The sequence below is a fragment of the Cariama cristata genome, unplaced genomic scaffold (assembly GCF_000690535.1).
Source record: "Cariama cristata isolate BGI_N322 unplaced genomic scaffold, ASM69053v1 scaffold10645, whole genome shotgun sequence".
In the NCBI taxonomy this organism is placed as follows: domain Eukaryota; kingdom Metazoa; phylum Chordata; class Aves; order Cariamiformes; family Cariamidae; genus Cariama; species Cariama cristata.
In genome coordinates this window covers 99,622-120,741 of record NW_009616988.1, presented here as the reverse complement: position 1 = coordinate 120,741, position 21,120 = coordinate 99,622, and the positions used below count along the sequence as shown (strand labels likewise).

The following is a 21,120-nucleotide window of genomic DNA, read 5'->3' as shown; positions in this document are numbered from 1 at the left end:
GGAAATACTCAGGGACTAGCTAACAGCAGGGTTGGAGTAGAGGACTGGCCAGGATTTGTGCGCTGTCATGCTGCCACTGCTGCTGACATGCTGTGTGACAGGTATTGCATTCATATCTCTGGGGTCCTGCTTGTACCTCCTTTTTCATTAGATTGAAATAACACCATAGAACTGCAGTGTGGCACGAAGGCAGGGTGAGATTTCATTCCTTATTGTCTGTGAGATACACCAAGCACGTAATTTTCTTGCAAGTCAGTAAGACATATATGACAAATGTCGTGATATCCTGAATCTTTTCAGTAAGGGAGAAAAGAGACACCTGTGTCTGATTCCCACTGCTAGCAGCAGTATCTGAGAATGCAAAGCCCAGCCCCTAGATAAACACACTCACTCCAACTCAGCGCTTGTTTGGCCTTTCAAAGAGATACAGGCTGGTTCATCTTCTTGATCTTCTCATCCTCTGCATTCCCTCCTGAGGGCACAAGTGCAACACTTGATGTTCTGAATTGTGATGCTCTTCTGATGATAAAGAGATCCTGGTTCAAGAGGCTGTTAGCTTGTATTACCAGAACAACAAAGAAGTTGTGAACAAAAGTAAAGGGCTCCATGGGAGAAAGCACAGAGTAAACTCAACTTCTCGCCAGCATCCAGCCATTGCTTGGTGGAGGGCAGCATGTGGAGGGGACTCTCAGGAGGGCTATGAATCCAGGGATGAACCCCAACATGAGGTAGAGCATCACACATCCAGAAGCCTCCCTCCCTCAGAGGGATGGAGGGGCCAGTGCAGCAATCAGCTCTGCTAACTATCTTAGCTCCTTTAAGCCACCAGGATGGCACAGAAAAAGCAGTGTTATTATTGCCCACTGTGCTATTGCAAGCCTCAAAACATTTGCCATGTTCCAGGACAGCGAAATTTAGCACGGGCAGTGCGAAACGAGTGCATCCATTATTTGGAATAAAGCAGCAGGGTCCTGAACAGCTCTGCCCCATGTGTTGCTACCTGGTGTAGCTGTTGCTCTGGGGTGTTAGGCTCCAGGTTGGCCAGGGGTGAGGAAGAGCAGCAGTGACATTCAAGGACCAGCATTAGCTCCATCTGGCCCAGGGTTGCTGAGCTGGTTGTGCAGGATGACAGCCCTTTCACCCAAGGGCATGGGACTGGGGTCCAGCTTTTTCCACTGCACAGTTAGCAGGGCTGATGGTATCGTAGGACTAACTCTGCCATGAGTCTGACGTGGGAGCATACAGGCCGAGGGAGATTGGATTTAGGGGTGTATGCATGTCCACCTGTCTTCTGCAGCTTCCTGAATCTCCACAGCAAATGGTAGGAGGAATTTGGCTAAAGCAGTAACTCTGGAAAATAGATCATTAAAAATTTTAGACAATACATATGTTTATAGTACTCAGTGTCTTTTCCTACCCCTTTCTTCCTCCACAGCTACAAAATTCACTGTCATATCCCTCCTTGTATTATGTTCACAAATCCAGATCTTCTACAGCAAAGCCTATATCATCAAACCTAGTTTATGCTGGGAAAAATTCTCTCCTGTGGGTAACCATAATGACTACTTAAAATGAAAGAAGGGTTGTAAGTCAGGTCTGATTTTTCCACTTTCATCCATTGAACTTTATGACAAAACTTTTACTCCTGCCTGGTCCTAAGCTTCTGTGTGGTTTATTTTCTTTCTTTTCTTCCTTCCCACTTTGCCCCAGTCAACACTCAAATAATCTGAAGCAGAAACACAACTTGCCTTCTCCTTTACCTTTGAACACTGGTGACTTCCATGGTGGGAGCGTATGTTTATGGACCGTTTCCATCGTAACTGTTCCACCCAAGTAGGAAAGAGGTTAAAAGTCATGGTCTGCAACAGGCAGATGTCACCTGACTTCTGAGCACAGCAGCATTGCATGGTCCCTGTTGTGGGATTTAGCCACAAATATTTCCTGTCAAAAGTCTACTTCGAAGCTCAGTGTCCCACCAAGATTGCATGAAGCACAAAACAACAAATGATGTGTCTGCTATCACAAGCAGATTACAGTTGCAGAATCATCAAAGGCCAGGTATAAATTTACAACAGGGAGTATGTGCAGGCTAAAGCTAGGGCTCACATCCCAGGCTCTGCAGCAGATGGTCCTGCGACTCCGTCATCTCACCTCATGAGTTCATCAGGTCAGATCCCCTTCGCCTCCAGCACTCAAAGAGTCACCTGTAAGGTCCTGCTGGCCTTCTTTGTGATGTTTATTTGTAAAAAAAAAAAACAGAACACTGCTTTCAGCTGAAGGTAAAACTTTCATAGGCAGAAGGTATCTAATACCTTGTTAATCATAAAAGTTTTGGAACTGTAATTCATGATGGATTTGTGGCCAATAAAACCAAGGAAAATACAGAGTGAATTCTCCAAGATAGATATTAAAAATACACATGAAAAAGATGTCTAGGATTTATAGGAAAAATTACTGCCTTTTTCCTGGGACCACAAATGTGTCATAGAATTTAAAACCTTGAAAGCAGCTAAGGGACAACTTCTGAAAGCATACTTGAGACTTGCTATTTCAGAGTAGAGGAATCGTTGAACCTGCACAGTATTTTCCCGTATTTCTCTCTATATTAGAGTCACATTGGTATATAGACACACAGAGCTGTAGTGAGATTTTGACAGCCTGGCTTTCCTGATGACCTCCTCTACTTTCTCCTTCCTCCACCTGTCTCTTTGCAGACCTAGTTGCTGACAGGGATCTGTCATTCCTTTCCTTTGTGCAAATTTAGGCCTCCAAGAGGCTTCTGGGCAGAAATCTCTGCTTAGCCCTTCCTGAAGTCTTTAATATGCATTTATATTGATATATGTATGTACTTTGTTTATATAAATGCATATTTTCATACATATATATTTAATTGTGTATAACATAGATTCATAAGATATAGAAGCACAAAGTTAAAGAATAAATCAGGTTGGAAGGGCCCTCAGGAGGTCTCTAGTACAACCCCCTGCTGAAAGCAGGATCAGCTGTGAGATCAGACCAAGTTGCTCAGGGCTTTATAGATGTGAACTGGCTGAAATTAAAATACTATGGAACCTTCTCATCCTCTAGTTTAGGTTTGAGCTATCACAATGACAAACAATCTAATCTGCACCCTGGATGTGTTGTGTGTCACACACTGCACCATGTAAGCTGGATACTTGGGCTGGCAGCAGGACACAGACATTGTCATCTCTAGGGCATAATTTCCAAATAAAATTTGCATTAAAACGTCTCTTGCCATGATGGCAGACCAATGACCTACCTGTTAATGGTGTCTGTTATCTAGCCAAAGATCATCATAAAATGCTGCCTTTTCATGCTTTCATTTGGTACTAATTAACAGTAATTAGTCTGAATGAGTAGAAGCAGAGATTAAATTGTGTTCTTGCCTCTTGAGATAAGCTCCAGCAGCAGAGGCCAAGGTGTGCTGGACCACTGCTTCCCATCTAACTCGGGAGCGAGGTACTTCTGCCTGCTGCCACCACTCTTCTGCCTGAGCTCCCATAGATAAAAAGATAGGAAATGCAGCATTAGCAGGACATAGAGCAGCAACAGCTTCTCTTCATAGTCCTCAGGAAGACTCTGGAAGTATGTTGCCTTTGGCCTTTACCCAGCTGCATGCCATTCCTAGAAAGTCTGCAGAAACCACAGGCCAGTAGTGGTCCAAAACTTGTTATAGCAGCACCTTTAGGTGAAGGTGCTTTCACATCCCTGAAATAGCGAAGAGCTCTCCATCTCAGTTTCCCCTACTTGAATACTTATACAACCCACCATTTCAGCTGAGCTATGAAAAACTGAATACAAAGTTAAATAGTCTGTGCCTGGTATGTAACTTACAGTCAGCTGCTTTCATCATATTGATAATATGGCCTTTAGGTATCTTATAAATCTCTAGATTGCGCAGCGCACATGTGAGTGTGTCAATGAGGGTGAGAATAGGCACTCTGTGTTTATGGAGAAACACACGACTGAAAAACTGAGCAATGATTTTCTTTCAGATCACATATTTGAGAGACAGAAGGCTCGGTAATCTAAATTATCTAAATCACAGATTTCTGTGTTTGCCTGCTGCTTGTTTTATAATAGCTATTATTCCATCTTTTGTTTCACTGGCAAATGTCATGTGAATCCCAAACACTGAGGGTCTGCACATTCAAAGTGCTCGGAGGAGCGGGAAGACTTGTACAGCCTTTTCATCCCCTAACCATGCACACACTTTTCCAGTCCCACTGGTCTCTACAACAGGGGGACAATTCAGGACATATCGTGGGATTATATTATTGTTCTTCATGAAGATTTACCTGTGCAAGACATCCACACATAGCCGAAAAGACATCAGGTCTGCTTCTTTCTCCTTGTGACCTGGAAGAACAAGATATGTGAGAAAAGAGTTTGCTTCAGGATTCCTACCTCTTGCATTTTAGCATCTAATTTGGCTCTGAAAAGCCAATGGGAGGACCAGATACTGCTTTATTACCTCCTATGGAAGATTAGTTTAGCACGTCCAGAAGTAACCTCAGTCATTCTCACTTGCATGATGAGGTGGTTTTTCAGGGGCTGAAAAAGGCAGAGGTTGAGCTCAGAACATGATCACAGCAGTGTTAATGAGGATGAGGACAAGGACATGTGAAGGAGATTGCAGTGTGTCACACTGCGATAGGGTCACACATTGGGAAAATAAATTACTCTTTTGAGTAATCCAGGTGTGTCCTGGACTTCCAGTGAGTCCCTGAGAAAACTGGTCTTTTCAAAAGGTGATGAAGAAAACTGCAGAAAGACACAAACCCAGATGTCTAATCCCAAAGATAACTAAATGTTACGTTATTTTTACCAAGCCTCTATTTTTGTTGGCGGCTAATAATTATACTAGAAAGGCAGAAATGAAAGCATGATCCGTAGAAAAGTATCTTTACTCCTGAAATAACCTTAATAACCCTACATTCCTGGAAGACACATTTGCTTCACCCAGTACAACACAGTGCAAACATATTCCCAGGCTAACACTGACTAAATGGGAACTGGTACCAAACCAGTATAGTTAACGTGATGAACGTGCATTAACGTGACACTAACCTTCAGCCCAGCCTAGTGCTACAATCTAGACACAGATCTTGATCTGAATCCTACATCATTTCCACACAGTACTTTTACAGGCAAACCTGTCGCAAGCTGACGGCTGTACTTGTATGTGTTAAACTGCAACCCAGATGAGTACATGAATCTATTACAGGTTTCTGCGAAGCCTGAACTATTCCCTTCAAGCTTGTCTTGCCCATTTCTGTCTCCCAGTGCAGAAAAAAGCTGTTCAGTGATATGGTCATGTTTCTCTGTCTGAAAGGGAAAAAGGAACTCAACCCAACCTCAAAACATCCTTTGTGTAAATTTTTGCACTAACATAAGTTTTTCCCAAATATTCACCACCTTTCCCTTTGTGTAAATGGTCTCATGAATGAAAAGAAGTACTTAGGGCAAAAGTTTCAGAGGAATGACTGAAAGGATTTCCTACCACAAGTTTACCTTTCTTATTCATGCAAGTGTTAATGAGTATTTTTATGAAAAAAATTACTCAGGTCAGTAGATCAAACGTACCTTCTAGAAGAGAATTCAAAAAGCTCTGCACTTTCACAGAGCAGAAACTCCTTTTACTTATGAGTACTCTTCACAAACTGACCTTTTACACAATTCCCATCAACTGCAAACTGCACGGACCTGGCAGACAAATGTGTTAAAGGGTGACTTTCTTTCATTTCCTCACCTGTTAGAGCCACATTTCTAAACACCTCTAAAAGCATCTCAGAGAATGTCTGCTTTGGTATCACTGCAATATTTATGGCTATTTTGTTAGCAGATACAGAATATAATGTAAAAAGATATTTCATTGCCGTTATCTGGGTGAGTCATTTCCTTTTTTTTCCTTCTTCCTGCCATGAAACTGTATTTTGTCTGAGAATATAACAAGTGGACACAAAGAATACTAAAATTCTTCAGGGCAGGAGGAACAATACACATATTCATGCACAGGGGTATACAAACCAGAGAAACTTTAAACAAAAACATCCACAAAATCCTAGCTGTACCATGGCCCAGGAGCAATCCTTTGATTTGCTTTCTTACCTCTCACTCTAAGCATGAAGCAGTAAATTGGCATCAACTCACCTGCTCACTATTGGGATACAAAGGAGTTCAGCACTAAGCCAGAAATTACAATATCTCCAAATAGAAGTCCTCAAACTTAGGGCATGTGAATCCTAAAATAATTACCAAGATCATTAAGTTGACTTGTAGGGTCTCCACACCAAAACTCACTATCTCCTTGGTGCACAGGAAGAACAACACAGAGCCAAAAGCAGTGGTGATGTGAATGGTGGTTGCAAACACCTGGTAAATAGAAAGCAGAGGTTAATGTACCTCACACTCTGAAGGTCTCTACCCCCTCAGTCTTGCATCCACTTTTTCTCTCCTACAGTTTTTCTTTTCTTGTTACAAGCCCATCTTTCTACTTGCCGATATATGAGTCATCTCATGTCTTCTAGACTAATGACACACATATATCTAGCACTTTTCCTGCAAAAGAAATTCCAAAGTACTTCTGAAAGCTGAGAGATATTCACTTTCTAAATGTGTATATGCATTTGCTCCTCAATTCAATATGGGTTTCATGCAGTACATTTTTCTATTTGCTGCTATACACAGATTCCAGACAATTTAATGGGCAACAGAACAAGCAAATGCAGCAATTCCTTTGTACATATGAAATATTTACCACTTCTGCAGCTGAAATATGAGGCTCAGCTAAGAAAACATTGTAGTTTTAGCCAGGGAAGGAATTGCACCATTCTCAGTGGAAATGGGGAAATTATTAGTGTGAGAATGCTGAACAAAGCACAGCATTGAACAAAGTCCTTACACAGAATGTGTGTGCCGCAGAAATCCCGTGTAACTCTGCAGCAGAGAGCATATGGACTTCCAGGGTGGACTGTGATTCCTAACATGTAATCTGACATACTTTGACTCCATGACTCAGTATCAACCACACTGTTGTATGGGAAGTTTGGATCGGAAAACACACACACAGGCATACACGCACACTCACAAGAGTACTCACTCACTGCTCTTTAAAATTTGAATGGACTTAACCCAATTCTACATTAAAAGATGATGCTTGACATATGATGCTTGAGTTTGCATTTGCAAAAAGTGAAGAGCAAATCTAAAAAAAAAGCGATCTTTTTCTACCAAAGGGGAGGGAGAACCTGCTCGTATTTAGGTAATAGCACTGATCATCTGCAGCATCCACAGCCAGGGGACAGCCCCAGAGTGATTCTTCTCTCAGTTTTCCCTATGTGCCTTTTCTTGCAGAGGCTGTCACTGTCTTTGTAGCTTCTTGTTTTCTCTTTTGTCTTTTCACCGTACACAGGATGTTTTGCATATGCTGTATATATGTTCTGCTTTCTATTGATTATGCCCTAAAAACAATCCCCGCTTCTTGCTAAAGTTGAATTCTGTAGTGATAGTAGCTGAAAGTTTGTGTGTAGCTCTGGAGTCTCAAGTATCTTCCTGTGCTTCTGCTGCAGAACTTGCCCACTCTCTTCTTGTGGGAACACTTTCTCTGTGGCATTCTATTTTTTACAGTAAATCTTAAATTTGCTACAAAACACTAGTAAATGCTTGATCATATGCAAAGTGTATGGAGTGGGTTTGCTGGACTCTTCTAGTTGAAGTAGCAATGACATAGTTGCCTGTAACAGCAGAACGTTGTGCTCTTGTGGTCCCTTCCCTTGCCATGAATAACTATACACCATGTGCTCCTATAAATCAATTTTACCTATAGTTTCTCCAAAAGTAGAGTTTTTCCATGACATTTATCTATGACCCAGATGGATGGAGCAGCTGATCACTGCTCCAAGATCTTGATGCCAGCTTGGTAGCAGAGATTCGCCTGCTGTGCCAGGACAGATCTCCACCAGACAGTGTACGAAGCTGCTGTTGGAAACTGACAAAAGTGTGCCGAAAAATTTTGTTAAAATTCCTCTATTACTTTTGCACACTTATTTGAATAAACAGATAATGGCTAGTTAATGGTCCAGTAACTGAAATAATAAAAAGCCCATCTTTAAAGGCTCTTTAGAGAAGAAAATACCTCAAGTCAGATAAAGGTTTGAGGCAGTGCTGTTAATGTCCTTTCTAAATCTCTGAAACACTTTTTCAGTCTAAGCCTATCAACCTATCTCTGTTTCTACCATTAAACAGGCAAATAAATTAACATTTTCTTTTTACATTTTCTCCTGAGGTCCAGTGATTGCTGTTGCTGAACTGATTCAGTGGAGCAAAACATTAGCAAAAATGATTCTGTGCTCTCAGCTTTATCTTTTCTTCCTGAAAGCAGAAGAATTTGCAAGTATTAATAGGACACGCAGCTTGCATGTTGTAGGATAATGCATGCCAATGAACACTGATGATGTTGGGTAAGGTAACGTGCTACCTTTGCAGCTAGTGTGTGATATGCATGAATAACCTTAAAAGCCAGGAGTTCTTATCCTTTATCTCATTATCTTTTTACTGAAATTCATTGTTGCGAGTAACCCACTTTCACCTCTTGATTGGCTGACTCAGCATTTGGTCATACATGAAATATACTCTATTGAATACTGACTTGTCATTTTAGTAGATGTGCATTTCTATCACATTATTATATAAAAATAAGTAAAAAGAAAATCAAGACTTAAACCTTTTTACAAAGGAAGATGAGTCACATTTAATGTGTGTGGTGGGTCTTATTGAAAGCATTAGTTTGATGATTTCTCCATCAGTGGCCAAAATTCAAGCCAGTCAGCTTTCCTCTCTTCTTTGACATAGCTCACTTTGTAGTCTAATAATTGGAGAACTATCAATGAAGAAGCTAATGACCTTCCTGATAGCAATTTTTTTTAGCCAGAGCCCACCTTTGGAGGTGCCTATTTCTCTCCACTGACTATAGGAGCTCTGTAAGAAAACTACACTCCAATAGAGACACTCTAATTAAGTTTAGGATAAAGAAGTATAGGCCACTTTTATGATGTACATATTTATATTCACAGAGAAATCTGATCTGCTCCACAATCTTACACCATAAGATTTGTGAAACATTTACATTTCCAGCTGAACTCCAAGTCTGATCCACCACCAACATTAAGTCAGATGTGCCAAATACTATAACTGAGCTGCGTAATGTCTGAGCACAAAGGTTCCTGTGTGTGTTTCACCATAGCACTGTTTCTTTACTCCAGCTCTGAAGCATCCTACAACTCCTTTTTATCCATAAAATTTTCAATATATTTGAGCTTCAGTTATTTCAAAAAGATGTCCTCCTTAGAATTCACTACTTATGGTTTTATTTTCCTACTGGAAATACAATTTCACTTTACAAATTACCTCATAATTAGCAGTTTGTAGGGTGATTGCTGAGAGTTTTCAGTAGCATCTTTTAAAAAAATAGCATAGAGTGGTAAGATTTGTAGGAAGAGGCAATATCTTTATTATACTGTCCACATATTGGAAAAAACAGAGAAGCTTTTGGCATAACCTCCCTTTGACATATCTTGTCTTGCATCTTGATCAGACCTTGTGTTTCTAAACTATGTACTTTCAAGGAAGTGAACAAAAAGCTCTCAGCAATTACTTTGCAAATGGATAGTAATAAGGCTGTTTGCAAAGTGAAATTGTGTTTCCAGGAGGAAATAAAAACATGATATACTGAACTCCAAACAGAGTTGTTCCTGTAAAATAACTGAAGGTCAAAATTATTGAGCAATTTTTCTGATGACCTAATAAAGTGATGTTGTGCCTGAAAGCTTGTGTACTTCTTCCATCTATAGACTAGTCTAATAAAAATTACTGCCTTTCTCATGGGTTTGAAATCTTAGACCACCACAGCTACAGTATTACTACCACTAAATAATAGTATTGCATTATAAGTAATTAAATCTATGTCAGCCCACCTGGTTTGGGAGTGTCTTCATATCAAATCAATTAGGAAATAACAGCCAGAGGGTCTGTTTCATGGTTCATTTGGTTCTGATCTCTAAGGGCAAACTATCTTACTAAATTATTCAGAGCACTGTCTGGCAGCACCTCTCTAATCCTCAAGTCCCCACAGAGGAGAAAATGTTTTAACTAACTTCCTTTAATATCTTAATAACTGAATCGATTCATATTTCCTTCAGGCTGACAAAGACAGACAAGAAAATATTATTAGGTATGCAACACTTCCTTAGCCATCAGCTACTACATGCAGTCTGGGGTTGGAATTAGCACATCATGGAATGGCGTCTCCAAAAAGAGAAATATTCATGCCCCTGTGGCATAACTGAGTCCCTCACTTAGTCCAAAAGTGAATTTTAAAAAAATTTAAACACAGCTTCAACGTCTTTCAGCTGCACTCTGGATGTACTGAGAAGAGAGGGGTACCAGTTCCCAGCGCTGAGGTTAAATGAGAATGTCCCTCACCTAGAAGTCCAAATCAGACACAGGGAACTCATAGCCTCAGGGCTGGCAGAAAGTCCCAAACAAAATCTCAAGCTCTGAAAGCAGTGTTAACGTTCAGCAACTGGTAGATAACTCACTAGCCAACTGGTTTGTTCCTCAGTCCAAAACATTTCAAGAGATACCAAAGGCCAGCCCGGAACTTAGAGTTCCAGTTCCTGAGCTTTTGTGTTGTCACCCTAACAGTGGCCATAATTCTTCTTAATGGGAATGGATTCCCCTTGCTTCTGTTTATCAAATAACTAGTTGGCCTGAGGGAGTATTTAGGCAGTTTAAAGTCATGGTTTAATTTCCTTTGTAATTGCAAGTTGATTGCTAGTATAAATTACCTTGTAAGCATTTTGCCTCTTGTGCCAACCATTTCGTAAAGTGGATAATCTTAAATTAAAAGACTGGTATCAATTGAAAGGCATTGCTATGTTGGAATCTCACAAATCATTCACATCAACTATCAACCCCGCAGACTTGTTAAAAAAAAAAACACCTTGAATGCTTTTCCATGATGTTTGATTTATTTTAAAGTTGGACTAATGCAACATTAACCAAAAAACTTCAAGAAATTTTCATAATTTCAGGGAATATGTTTTGTATTTTTAAGGAGAAATACAACTGCAAAACACTTACACGTTTTCTGCCTTCTATGTCCCAAAATTCAAATCCTTTAAGAAATCAGAAATTCCCTTTTTAATTCCTCAAATTTCCTTTAAAAAAAAAAGAGTGATTTCACAATTTCCTTGATGAAGGTTTGTACCTTAGCAACTAGTTCATTCTCCCCAAGCCCTGAAGACCACACATAAGCTCAAGGGCCACACAAACAAGAGAACAACACACACCTGAAAACGCAAAACATTATGCTCAGGGCAAGCATTTCAAAGGAAAAGGTAGCTGGGGAGTTCCGTGTTCAGTCAGGCTGAGGATAATGACAATTTGAATGAATTCATCTAATCTTTTGGACTCTTCTTAGTTTATTTTAGCAGCATCCGTATTACTTTTCTCCTGGACTGTTCTCTCCGATAGCCTCCGCAGCAGTCACACCAGCTTGTGCAGACAGCTTGCAAGAGACACCCCTTCGCAGGTACATTGCAGAGAGCCTGTACGAGTTGTTATCGCTTGGCACTCCAGCTGTGAGCCTTTCTGTTCCAAATATTGGTGATATTCATCTCACCTAATTTCAGATATATATATTGCAGATGCATTTTAGCTAGTTACTCTCATGATGGTCAGCAGAAAAAAACCCACAAGTACAGTTCAGCTGAGCTATCCTAGATACCCACTCTAAGGTGAACCGTAGAAACACTCATTGTCTTTTGTAGGACAGAAGCTTGGAAAAACTAACTCTCATGCAGATACCCATGTGATAGATCTTTGCAACCAGGACTGGGGAAACATTTCTGTTTCTGACTACTGCAAACGCTGGGGGGGGGCGGTCTATTACATGTATTAAAATTCTCTACAGCAAGCAAGTTTCTAACCCGAGAGAGAAACCACAGAGCTGAATGGAAAATCTGGAGACATAGGTAGGAAAATGACATTTGTAGATTAATCACTTTCTTTTATTGCCTTTATGAGAAGAAGCAATACTGCATATGGCCCAAACACATCCAGAAACAATGGTGCAGAGGTTAAAAATTACTATTTGTCTCTGTGAAAACCGGTATTTTAAGCCTGTTCATTATTAATTAATTGTGGAGAGATACAATCTAGCAACACTTCACTCTGAGCTTTCCCTATACTAACATTTAAATTGCCAAATTTCAATCTCCCTTCTGCAAATCAGGTGTGAAACCAGCTGCATTTTGCTTAGATAGAAACAAGAGTGGCTGTATCGGGTCTCCATTACTCGATCTGAATGTTCAGCCAAGCAGAAAGTCGGTTTGACCTCAACAAACCATATCTAGCTAAAAGGAAAGGAAAATTAAAATATATACGCATTCTCAGCATTCTCTGTGATACTTTTCAAGATAAGACATCTTACATGCAGATGAGCCTACTGGACAAACACACCATATCCTGTTATATTATTTTCAAGGCTCTTCCTTACGGTGCTTTAAAAAAGCATTGCCCAGAATATGTAACAGGAAGGAGTAGGGGGTATTAAAAAACACCTTATTTTTCTGTTACATAAACAAATATCTTGTTTTTCAGTCTTAAATCAGAAGTTCAGAGTTTTTGCAGCACCATCTAGTGAGACTAAGGAGGTTTTACTCAAATTTTCAGAAACTGCAACTGGTTCCCTCTTTACATTTGCATTTCTTTTTCATCATGATCTCCTTACAGCCTATTGGCTGAAAGTCTTTGGGGCCAACGAACTGTTGAAGAAGGTGCCTTTGGTGCACACAATAGCCCTTTTTACATTTCTTTCTGAACCACATGAAATCCCACAGCTTCGCAAACTGCTGAGCTGAAAAACTGCAGAGCTTTCATCAAGTCTTGTTATTAATGAATTGCCTCCTAGCTAGTGAGCTGTGCCTCTGATCTGTACCTTGTTTTGAAAGAACACACTCTGCAAGCAAAGAACAGATGCGTGTTTTATTGGATGTGAAAGATGTTCTCAGATGTAGGCATACCTGTCACCATTCCTACCAGGAAGTGTTACTGATGATGTTTTCTATAAGACAACATCTATACACTCAGCTCTGTGCCAGACACATGCAACACTCTATGCAAAATATCCTTCCTGGCCCAAAGATGTTGCTGGCTAACAAAACTCAGTCTAATTCCAAGCCAGTTAAGATGACATGCATCTTTTCCTAGGCTACTCTGTCTCTTAAAAGTTTCCCAGTGCCTAATTAGGATTAAAACTGCTTTGTTTTCCTCACTGACTCATCCCTGATTAAAAAGTTCTAGAGTGTTTTTCACCCAACTGAGCCAACATGCAGAATCAGAAGCATTTCAAAAAAGATTTCCCATACCCCCTCTTAAAATAATGTTTTTGCCAAATAAGAGAACAAATCCCCCCTTCAGAACTTTCTTTCTGAATTCTTTCATGTCACCAAGAGCTGTACATCACTAACACCAAAACCAATAGATTTCCAAATGAAAGCAACTCACTTGTTTCTAACAACACATAAGCACGTACTTGCAAGTTATGCAATTGTTGGAAAAGATGATCCCACTGTAGGAAGATGGGAACAAAATGACATAGTTTGCCATGATGTTATTTTATGTTCTTATCCATATCTGCTACTAAAATAGTCATAAAACTACATAGTCATTCCTCTCTTATCGGAAGTGGAAGGATTTTGTCCACTTATGCAACGGCATCCTCTCCTCGGATAGAATTTCGTCAGTGAGCTGACAGAGGTGGGCTGCCTGCACTGTGGCTCCACAGTTTTTTTTCTTCTGGATGCTGTATAGCTGAGTGTTTCTCCTGTTCTCGCAAATGCCACTGACGTTCCATCTTCATTGTGGAACTGCTGCAAGCTGGAGCACAAAGCATTGCTGGTTCATCTTTAAGTCACTGTCCTGGTTCGGCTAAAACAGGACCAATTCTCCTTTCAGTAGATTTTCTTTCGGTTAAGTTTCTTGTAAGTAACTGCACTTTCTGAAGTTGACTGCATGTTTTTCAGACAGTGTCTGCTTTCAGAATTGACGATGCTTGATGTTTATAGTTGTTACTAAAGTAACAATGGGATTGGTATGCAGAAAGGCCCATGTTTATAGTTATAGGTCACTGCTGGCTCTCTTCTGGTCCTCAAGTGAAAAGGCATTAAAGGGTCGCACCTGCAAGAAGGAGCAGACAGGACAGATGACCAAAAACTGACCAACAAAGTATTCCACCCCATACACATCATACTTAATATAAAGCTAAGGGGTCACGGGGGTCGGCCTGTCTTCTTTCATGGTCAGCACTGTTGTAGGACTGCTCATTCTCCTGCCTCTGATCCCAATCAGTGTATATCTGAATCCTGTTCCGTCTGCTGCAAAGTCCAGTCCGGGACATCCCGGTGCACACCCTGCCACATCAGCAATGCAAGCCACCACAGCTCACAATTCCATGGTCATCATTGGGAAGCTCAATATTCTTTTGTGTATTTTTATTTCTATTATTAGCAGTATTAATATACTCTTTTTCATTGTTGTTTTATTAAATTAGTTTTAATTTTCTAACCCATAAGTCTCTCTCCCTTTTCTCCTTTCCTTCCCCTTCTGGGGAAAGAAGATGTCAATAGAGAGCATCTGTTATCTGCTTTAATTGCCAGCCCAGCCTTAAATAGTGACCGTTACTCAATTATCTTTTCTTTTGCCTGATAACTTCTTTTATAGAATTTCTCTTGGATAACTGTTTTGCATAAGGATAATTCTTTTCATGAAGTGCAAGGGGAGAAGAAGATTCAAAAGTACTGCTCAAAGGAGACAAAGTCTGTATTGTTATTCAGATAGCCTCTTAGCTAACAGCACAGGTAGACCCAGAGAGTCTCCCAAGGGATGAATCCAAAAGAGCTTAGCTACAACTCTGAAAAAGACCTTTCAGAAATACCGGTTATAAAGATTGTAGGTTTACTCTCAAAACTGAAAGGTAACTGCAAAAAAATTCTCAGAGTGACTTATGACATGGCCTGATACCATCTCTGGGAAAATCAACTGCCAATACATAAAAATTATTCTTTTTACTCTAAAACATAATATCCTGCTTTCTTATGACTTTACTTTCTTGTCTGTAAGCATCTTATATTAATTATTATCATTACATCGTATTTTCTGAAAACATGACTTTTTGGAAGCGATTCTGCAGGATATAGAATATGTTGATAAACATCAGTTAAAATGCCTTAGTGATTTTATATGTAATCAGTGGGTATATTAATTGCTGCCACCCAGTGGGCTTATTTGTAGGCTTTGGCTCACCGTACTATAATTTAATACATCATTGTTTGGTTAAATGATTTCATCCTCTCCATCTGAAGGAGTGTGATTTATTTTCCTCTACCAGCAGCCACTAAAAATGAATGTTTCAAGCTACAAGCTGTAGTTGACTTAAAACATATTGTCCTACAAAAGTCTTCTCGTCATATTTGTAGTGTGGGAACAGCCTGGTGGAAGACAACATACACATGAGCTTCAAGCTAACTATATGTGAGATTATCTGCTTTGCCTTCTGGACCTACTTGCAAAGTCCAAGGCAAATACTTTGCTCTACTGAAACAATAAACATTCTGTCAGAATTAAGAAGTTTTTACCCCATGATACACAGGGAACTCTTTCCTGAAAAGTGTAACTTGCACTGGGGTAGCCGTGAACTTGAAGTTATGCACTTGACAGAAGATAAGCCATACAACCAGTTTGCAGTGGGTCTCGCTCACCTGCGGCTCCACTGGTGCCAGTAGAAGTCCCAGGCTCCCAGCACACCTCAGGAACTGGCCTGTATCACACTGAAGTGAATACATTGGCTCTTAAAACTGAGCTGCTGTGTTCACAGCTTCTACAGTCTATATAAGTGTTATGAATAATGAAATAAGACACTGGCAATGAGAACACATTATTGAAGAGCTGTTAAGTGCTGCATTATGATTTCATTTTAATGCTGCTGCTGGATGAGAGAGCTTGCATGCCTGTGCATGAGGAGGAGGAGGGAGAGAAGGGAAGCTGCTTAATATCCTTCTTGTTGACCTATATTTTGAATTTAGCTACTTCTTTAATTTAGAGCATGTTAATTCTAGGAGGACTGGCCATTTGGGGGACTATAATGCTAGTCTTAATTTTTGTGCACTCAGAGGTCTTGTTGGGCTACACAGTGGTACAACTAGATGCCAACAATGAAGAAAAAGAGAAAATAATCATCTTACACGTCGCTGGGTTACCCAGACCTAGTCTGTAATCCTGCAAACCAAGGCTGTTCACCACTGTGGTTGATACAGATGAGGTGATGAAGTGCAGGAGGGGTCACAGATAAGAACCTAGAAGAGACTATAGGTGGGCATAAATTATCTTCCAACCTTGCCTTAAGATAAGAAGAAAGTTGAGAAAGAAATGCACTCCAAGTCCAGCAACCTGTGGAGGTGCAGGTTATGCATCAACCCTTCAGATGAGCCTTCTGTGCCAAAAAACGCTGTCCCTTTTACTGACCTTAGTGGGAGTACTGCAAAATAAGGTGACGCTCTGCAAGAGTAAAGATGAAAGTATTTGGCCTCAGTGTTTTATAGAAGCTAAATAAATCTACTGCAAGAAATCCAAAGTATCTGGAGGTTGAAGTGGAGGAAGATATTACACCCTTATATGATATCGCTCATGCTCAAGCACAGCATGGGCACAGATGCAGGGCAAGAGATTTATTCCAGTAATGACAGCGGAACCACTTCGGTAAACAAAGACACTGGGGAATGAAATCACCTTTATTGCTTGTCAATGGCAAAAAAAACCCCTTTTGCTTCCTGCCTATAAAGCTGTTCACCTTTGATGCTACGGCAAATGACCAATAAATCACGGGGTAAATGCAATTTCCTCCTAAATTTTTAATATTTCTTCATTCCACGCACCAGCCTCAGCTGGAGGAAAAACAAAAACTCTCCAGAGCTTACCAGTTGGAAGTGTTACAATATTGATTTCACAGAAGGTCACAGATCCAGTTTGTGGTTTTACCGTCTGTTCCCCAAACAAGATATAGGACCAAAGCAGCACACGCTGGGAATCTCAGACAAGAAATATCAGAAACTGGTAAAATTGAAGCAAAATAGAAGGGATTCAAAACTTCCTACCACACAGAGAGAAGTGAAAAATACATAGTTACTTCTCTATCATCCTCAAAATGAATCCTCTGTTCAACTGCATTCCAGACTGTTGGCCTCAAAACTGATGTTTATTGGTCTGACCATTTAAATTTCCTTTTATCAGGATAGTCAAATTTCACCAAATAACGCTGTGTCTCAGTTAGAAGCAGATCTCTCTTTCAAGAGAAAACGTGAAAGCTAGCAGTTGTGCATACTGGGGGAAATAACTGCAGAATTCTTTCGTATTCAGGGCAAAAAAAAAGTAAGGATATTGGTAATCTAACATTTACAAATACATCTCATGCAGTAAAGTGAAATATAGTTCTATTGTCTAAGTTCTTTTCTTCTTCCAGTTTCAAAAATGAGACAGATACAGACCTCTCAGCTCACCTGCTGGCACTTGAGTTGGATCCTATAAGTTGTCAGGTGTCTGTGCTTGCCAAAGGGATGTAAAAAAGCCATCTGCAGCTTTGATAATAACATTCTCTATTTCTTTTTTTTTTTTTTTTCACAGCTCCATTTAACCCTCCTAATGCTGCCGACAGTATGGTCAAATTTGATGCCTATGGAGATGGGATAGGACGATACAACGTGTTCAATTTCCAGTACACTGGAGATAGATACTCCTATGTGAAGGTTGGCCACTGGGCAGAAACCTTGTCACTTGAGGTAGACTCCATCCATTGGTCCAGGAGCTCTGTCCCCATCTCCCAGTGCAGTGACCCCTGTGCTCCTAATGAGATGAAGAATATGCAACCTGGAGATGTCTGCTGTTGGATTTGTATTCCCTGTGAAACCTATGAGTACCTGGCTGATGAATTCACTTGTGCAGACTGTGGGCCTGGAAAATGGCCCACAGCTGACCTGACTGGCTGTTATGACCTACCAGAAGACTACATCAAGTGGGAAGATGCTTGGGCAATAGGTCCCGTTACCATTGCATGCCTGGGCTTTATTTGTACTTTTATGGTCATTGCTGTGTTCATCAAGCACAACAACACCCCCCTGGTCAAAGCCTCTGGCCGTGAACTGTGCTATATATTGCTCTTCGGGGTCTTCCTGTCTTACAGCATGACTTTCTTCTTCATAGCCAAGCCTTCTCCAGCTATCTGCACCCTGCGTCGTTTGGGGCTAGGAAGTTCCTTTGCTGTCTGCTACTCTGCCCTTCTGACAAAAACGAACTGCATAGCCAGAATATTTGATGGTGTAAAGAATGGTGCTCAAAGGCCTAAGTTCATCAGCCCCAGCTCTCAGGTCTTCATCTGCCTGAGTCTCATTTTGGTACAGATTGTGGTGGTGTCCGTGTGGCTTATCTTGGAGGCCCCTGGCACCAGGCGGTACACTCTTCCTGAGAAAAGAGAGACTGTCATATTGAAATGCAATGTCAAAGATTCCAGTATGTTAATCTCCTTAACATATGATGTAATCCTCGTAGTCTTATGCACTGTATATGCCTTCAAAACAAGGAAATGTCCAGAGAACTTCAACGAAGCCAAGTTTATCGGTTTCACAATGTACACAACGTGCATCATTTGGCTGGCCTTTCTCCCCATATTTTATGTGACATCCAGTGACTACAGAGTAAGTCTTTGGATATCTGTTTCCATAAATCATGTGCATCACTTTAGAGGACTGTGTTGACATTCACTGAAAGCTTCTTTCACTTCTTTTGTCCCCTGGATTCCTTTCAAAGAAGCCCTGTTTAAATGTTAATGTCCTCTAAGTATATTACCAAATTTTAGCTTATTTCTAAGAAAGATGGTCTCATTTCAAAATAAGCATGTACAGTTAGAGGTTGAAGAGTTTAGTACTATCAGTCTGACTGTGACAGAGGCATAGCGTATGGATTAAGTATTCATATTAGTACATCAGTATGTGAAGCCATAGTCCTAACAGAAAAACCTAGTAGGTCATGAGCTAGAATGAGTCATAATGAATTATTTGGTGGAGGTGGGCCTTACATTAAAAAGTGAATTAACTAGTCTATTTCTGCAAAAGAATCTGCCATTCAAACATGGTATTTTATTCCAAATAAAAAAGATAAGGAAAGAATTTCAAAATTTCCTATTGTCATGGTTTAATCCCAGCCAGTAACTAAGTAACACACAGTCACTCACTTACTCCTCCCCCCGCCCTCAGTGGGATGGGAAGGAGAATCAGAAAAAGGTAAGACTCATAGGCTGAAATAAGAACAGTTTAATAATTGAAATAAAAAAAAACCCAACAATAATAATAATGAAAAAGTAGATAACAGAGAGAGAGGAGTAAAACCCAGGACAAGACAAGTGATGCACAATACAATTGCTCACCACCCGCTGATCGATGCACAGCCCATCCCCGAGCAGTGATCAGCCCCCCACCCCCCGCCAACTCCCCCCACTTTATATACTGAGCATGATGTTCTATGGTATGGAATATCCCTTTGGCTGGTTTGGGTCAGCTGTGCTGGCTGTGCTCCCTCCCAGCTTCTTGCATACCTGCTTGCTGGCAAAGCAAGGGAAACTGAAAAATCCTTGGTTTAGAAAAAGTATACTTAGCAACTACCAAAATGTCAGTGTGTTATCAACATTTTTCTCATACTAAATCAAAAAAATGCAGCACTGTATCAGCTACTAGGAAGAAAATTCATTCTATCCCACCTGAAACCAGGACACCTATGAAACAGGGTTCTTTGAAACAACAAAAAAAAAATCCAACAAATGCTATGCTTGAATATAGAACCTATTTATTCTTTCTCCACTTTGTAGGGGATAAAAAACATACCTCACTAAGCAGAAAATATTAGTCAGCCTTCACCAACAAACTTAAAAAACAATAAATTGTTTAAATCATCATATAATGTTGCAAAGCTTCAAGTTCAATAAAATCGTATTTTTGTACAGAAGGAAATCATCTCAGAAAAAGATTCGGATCTTCTCCACTGGAAATCTCACAGTTATTATGATGTGAGAAGTGACTGCTGGAGTTGGCCCTTACAGTAGTTTGCAGTGAATTAATTCAACTTTCTGCCCAGAAGAAAGGTAGATTATCTTAGGGTGGTGTTATTACCAGTAGCATGCACATGAAATAGCATGTAAAACTGCAGAGCTAATAATGGCACTTAACATACTTTCGGTGCAACCACCCTGGAACAGTGTATTTAGTACAATTTTTCTCAGCTTGGGAAAGGTACTGAAAACATTGAGAAAACCAGGATAGATAACAAACAACGCAGTAAGGCAACGCAGAGTGACAGTAAAAAAGCTAAATATATTTAGTCTAGACAAGAGTAAACCCAGGGAGACGTGATCACAGACTATAAATAATTTCAAGGCAACAAAAAGAGAGAAAGGGATTATTCAGTCTCAGGAGAAGTTAGAATGGTGAGTAATGGTTTGAAGATAATGAAGGAAAAGTTTAAGGCAGGCATTGGGGGACAGCTCTGGACACGCAAAATAATCAGAAAGATAGACACAGAAGGAGGGTAATATCAGTGCAGACAGTCACATGAGAGGGCAGCACAGACACTAATGGTCAAGAGGAGTATGACTTGATTGCTCAAACAGCATTTTTCAGCTTTATCTCCTGAGTGGAATTTTCAAAACCACCTGTGGGCATTTAATTTAAATTCAGGGTTCCAAATAAGCCAATTCGAGTACTACCAAATTGACAGAAAATGCTTTTAACACCTTTTTTGATACTTTCATGACATGTCAGGAGCTTTTTGAAAATCTCGTCCTGTATGTCTACACTTCTGGGATTCCTTTAAAAAGCCCATATTTAATTTCCATGCAATGTTATGTGTTGACTCCGAAGCAATCTGTGCCATCCTAATGTAGACCGATACTGGTGGCATTGCCAATAAACAACCTTAGAAACATAATAGTAGCAATGA

The 21,120-nt window shown here is 40.2% G+C and overlaps 1 protein-coding gene across 2 annotated transcripts in view; it reads left to right on the top strand.

Moving 5' to 3' along the window:
- The window catches only part of GRM3 (glutamate receptor, metabotropic 3), a 48,130-nt gene that overhangs the window by 17,188 nt on the left and 9,822 nt on the right, over positions 1 to 21,120 (top strand). For both annotated transcript variants that reach the window (XM_009700370.1, XM_009700369.1), the window contains exon 3: positions 17,761 to 18,827. In XM_009700370.1, the coding sequence (XP_009698672.1) occupies positions 17,761 to 18,827 (1,067 nt within the window). The remainder of the gene's footprint in view (positions 1 to 17,760; positions 18,828 to 21,120) is intronic.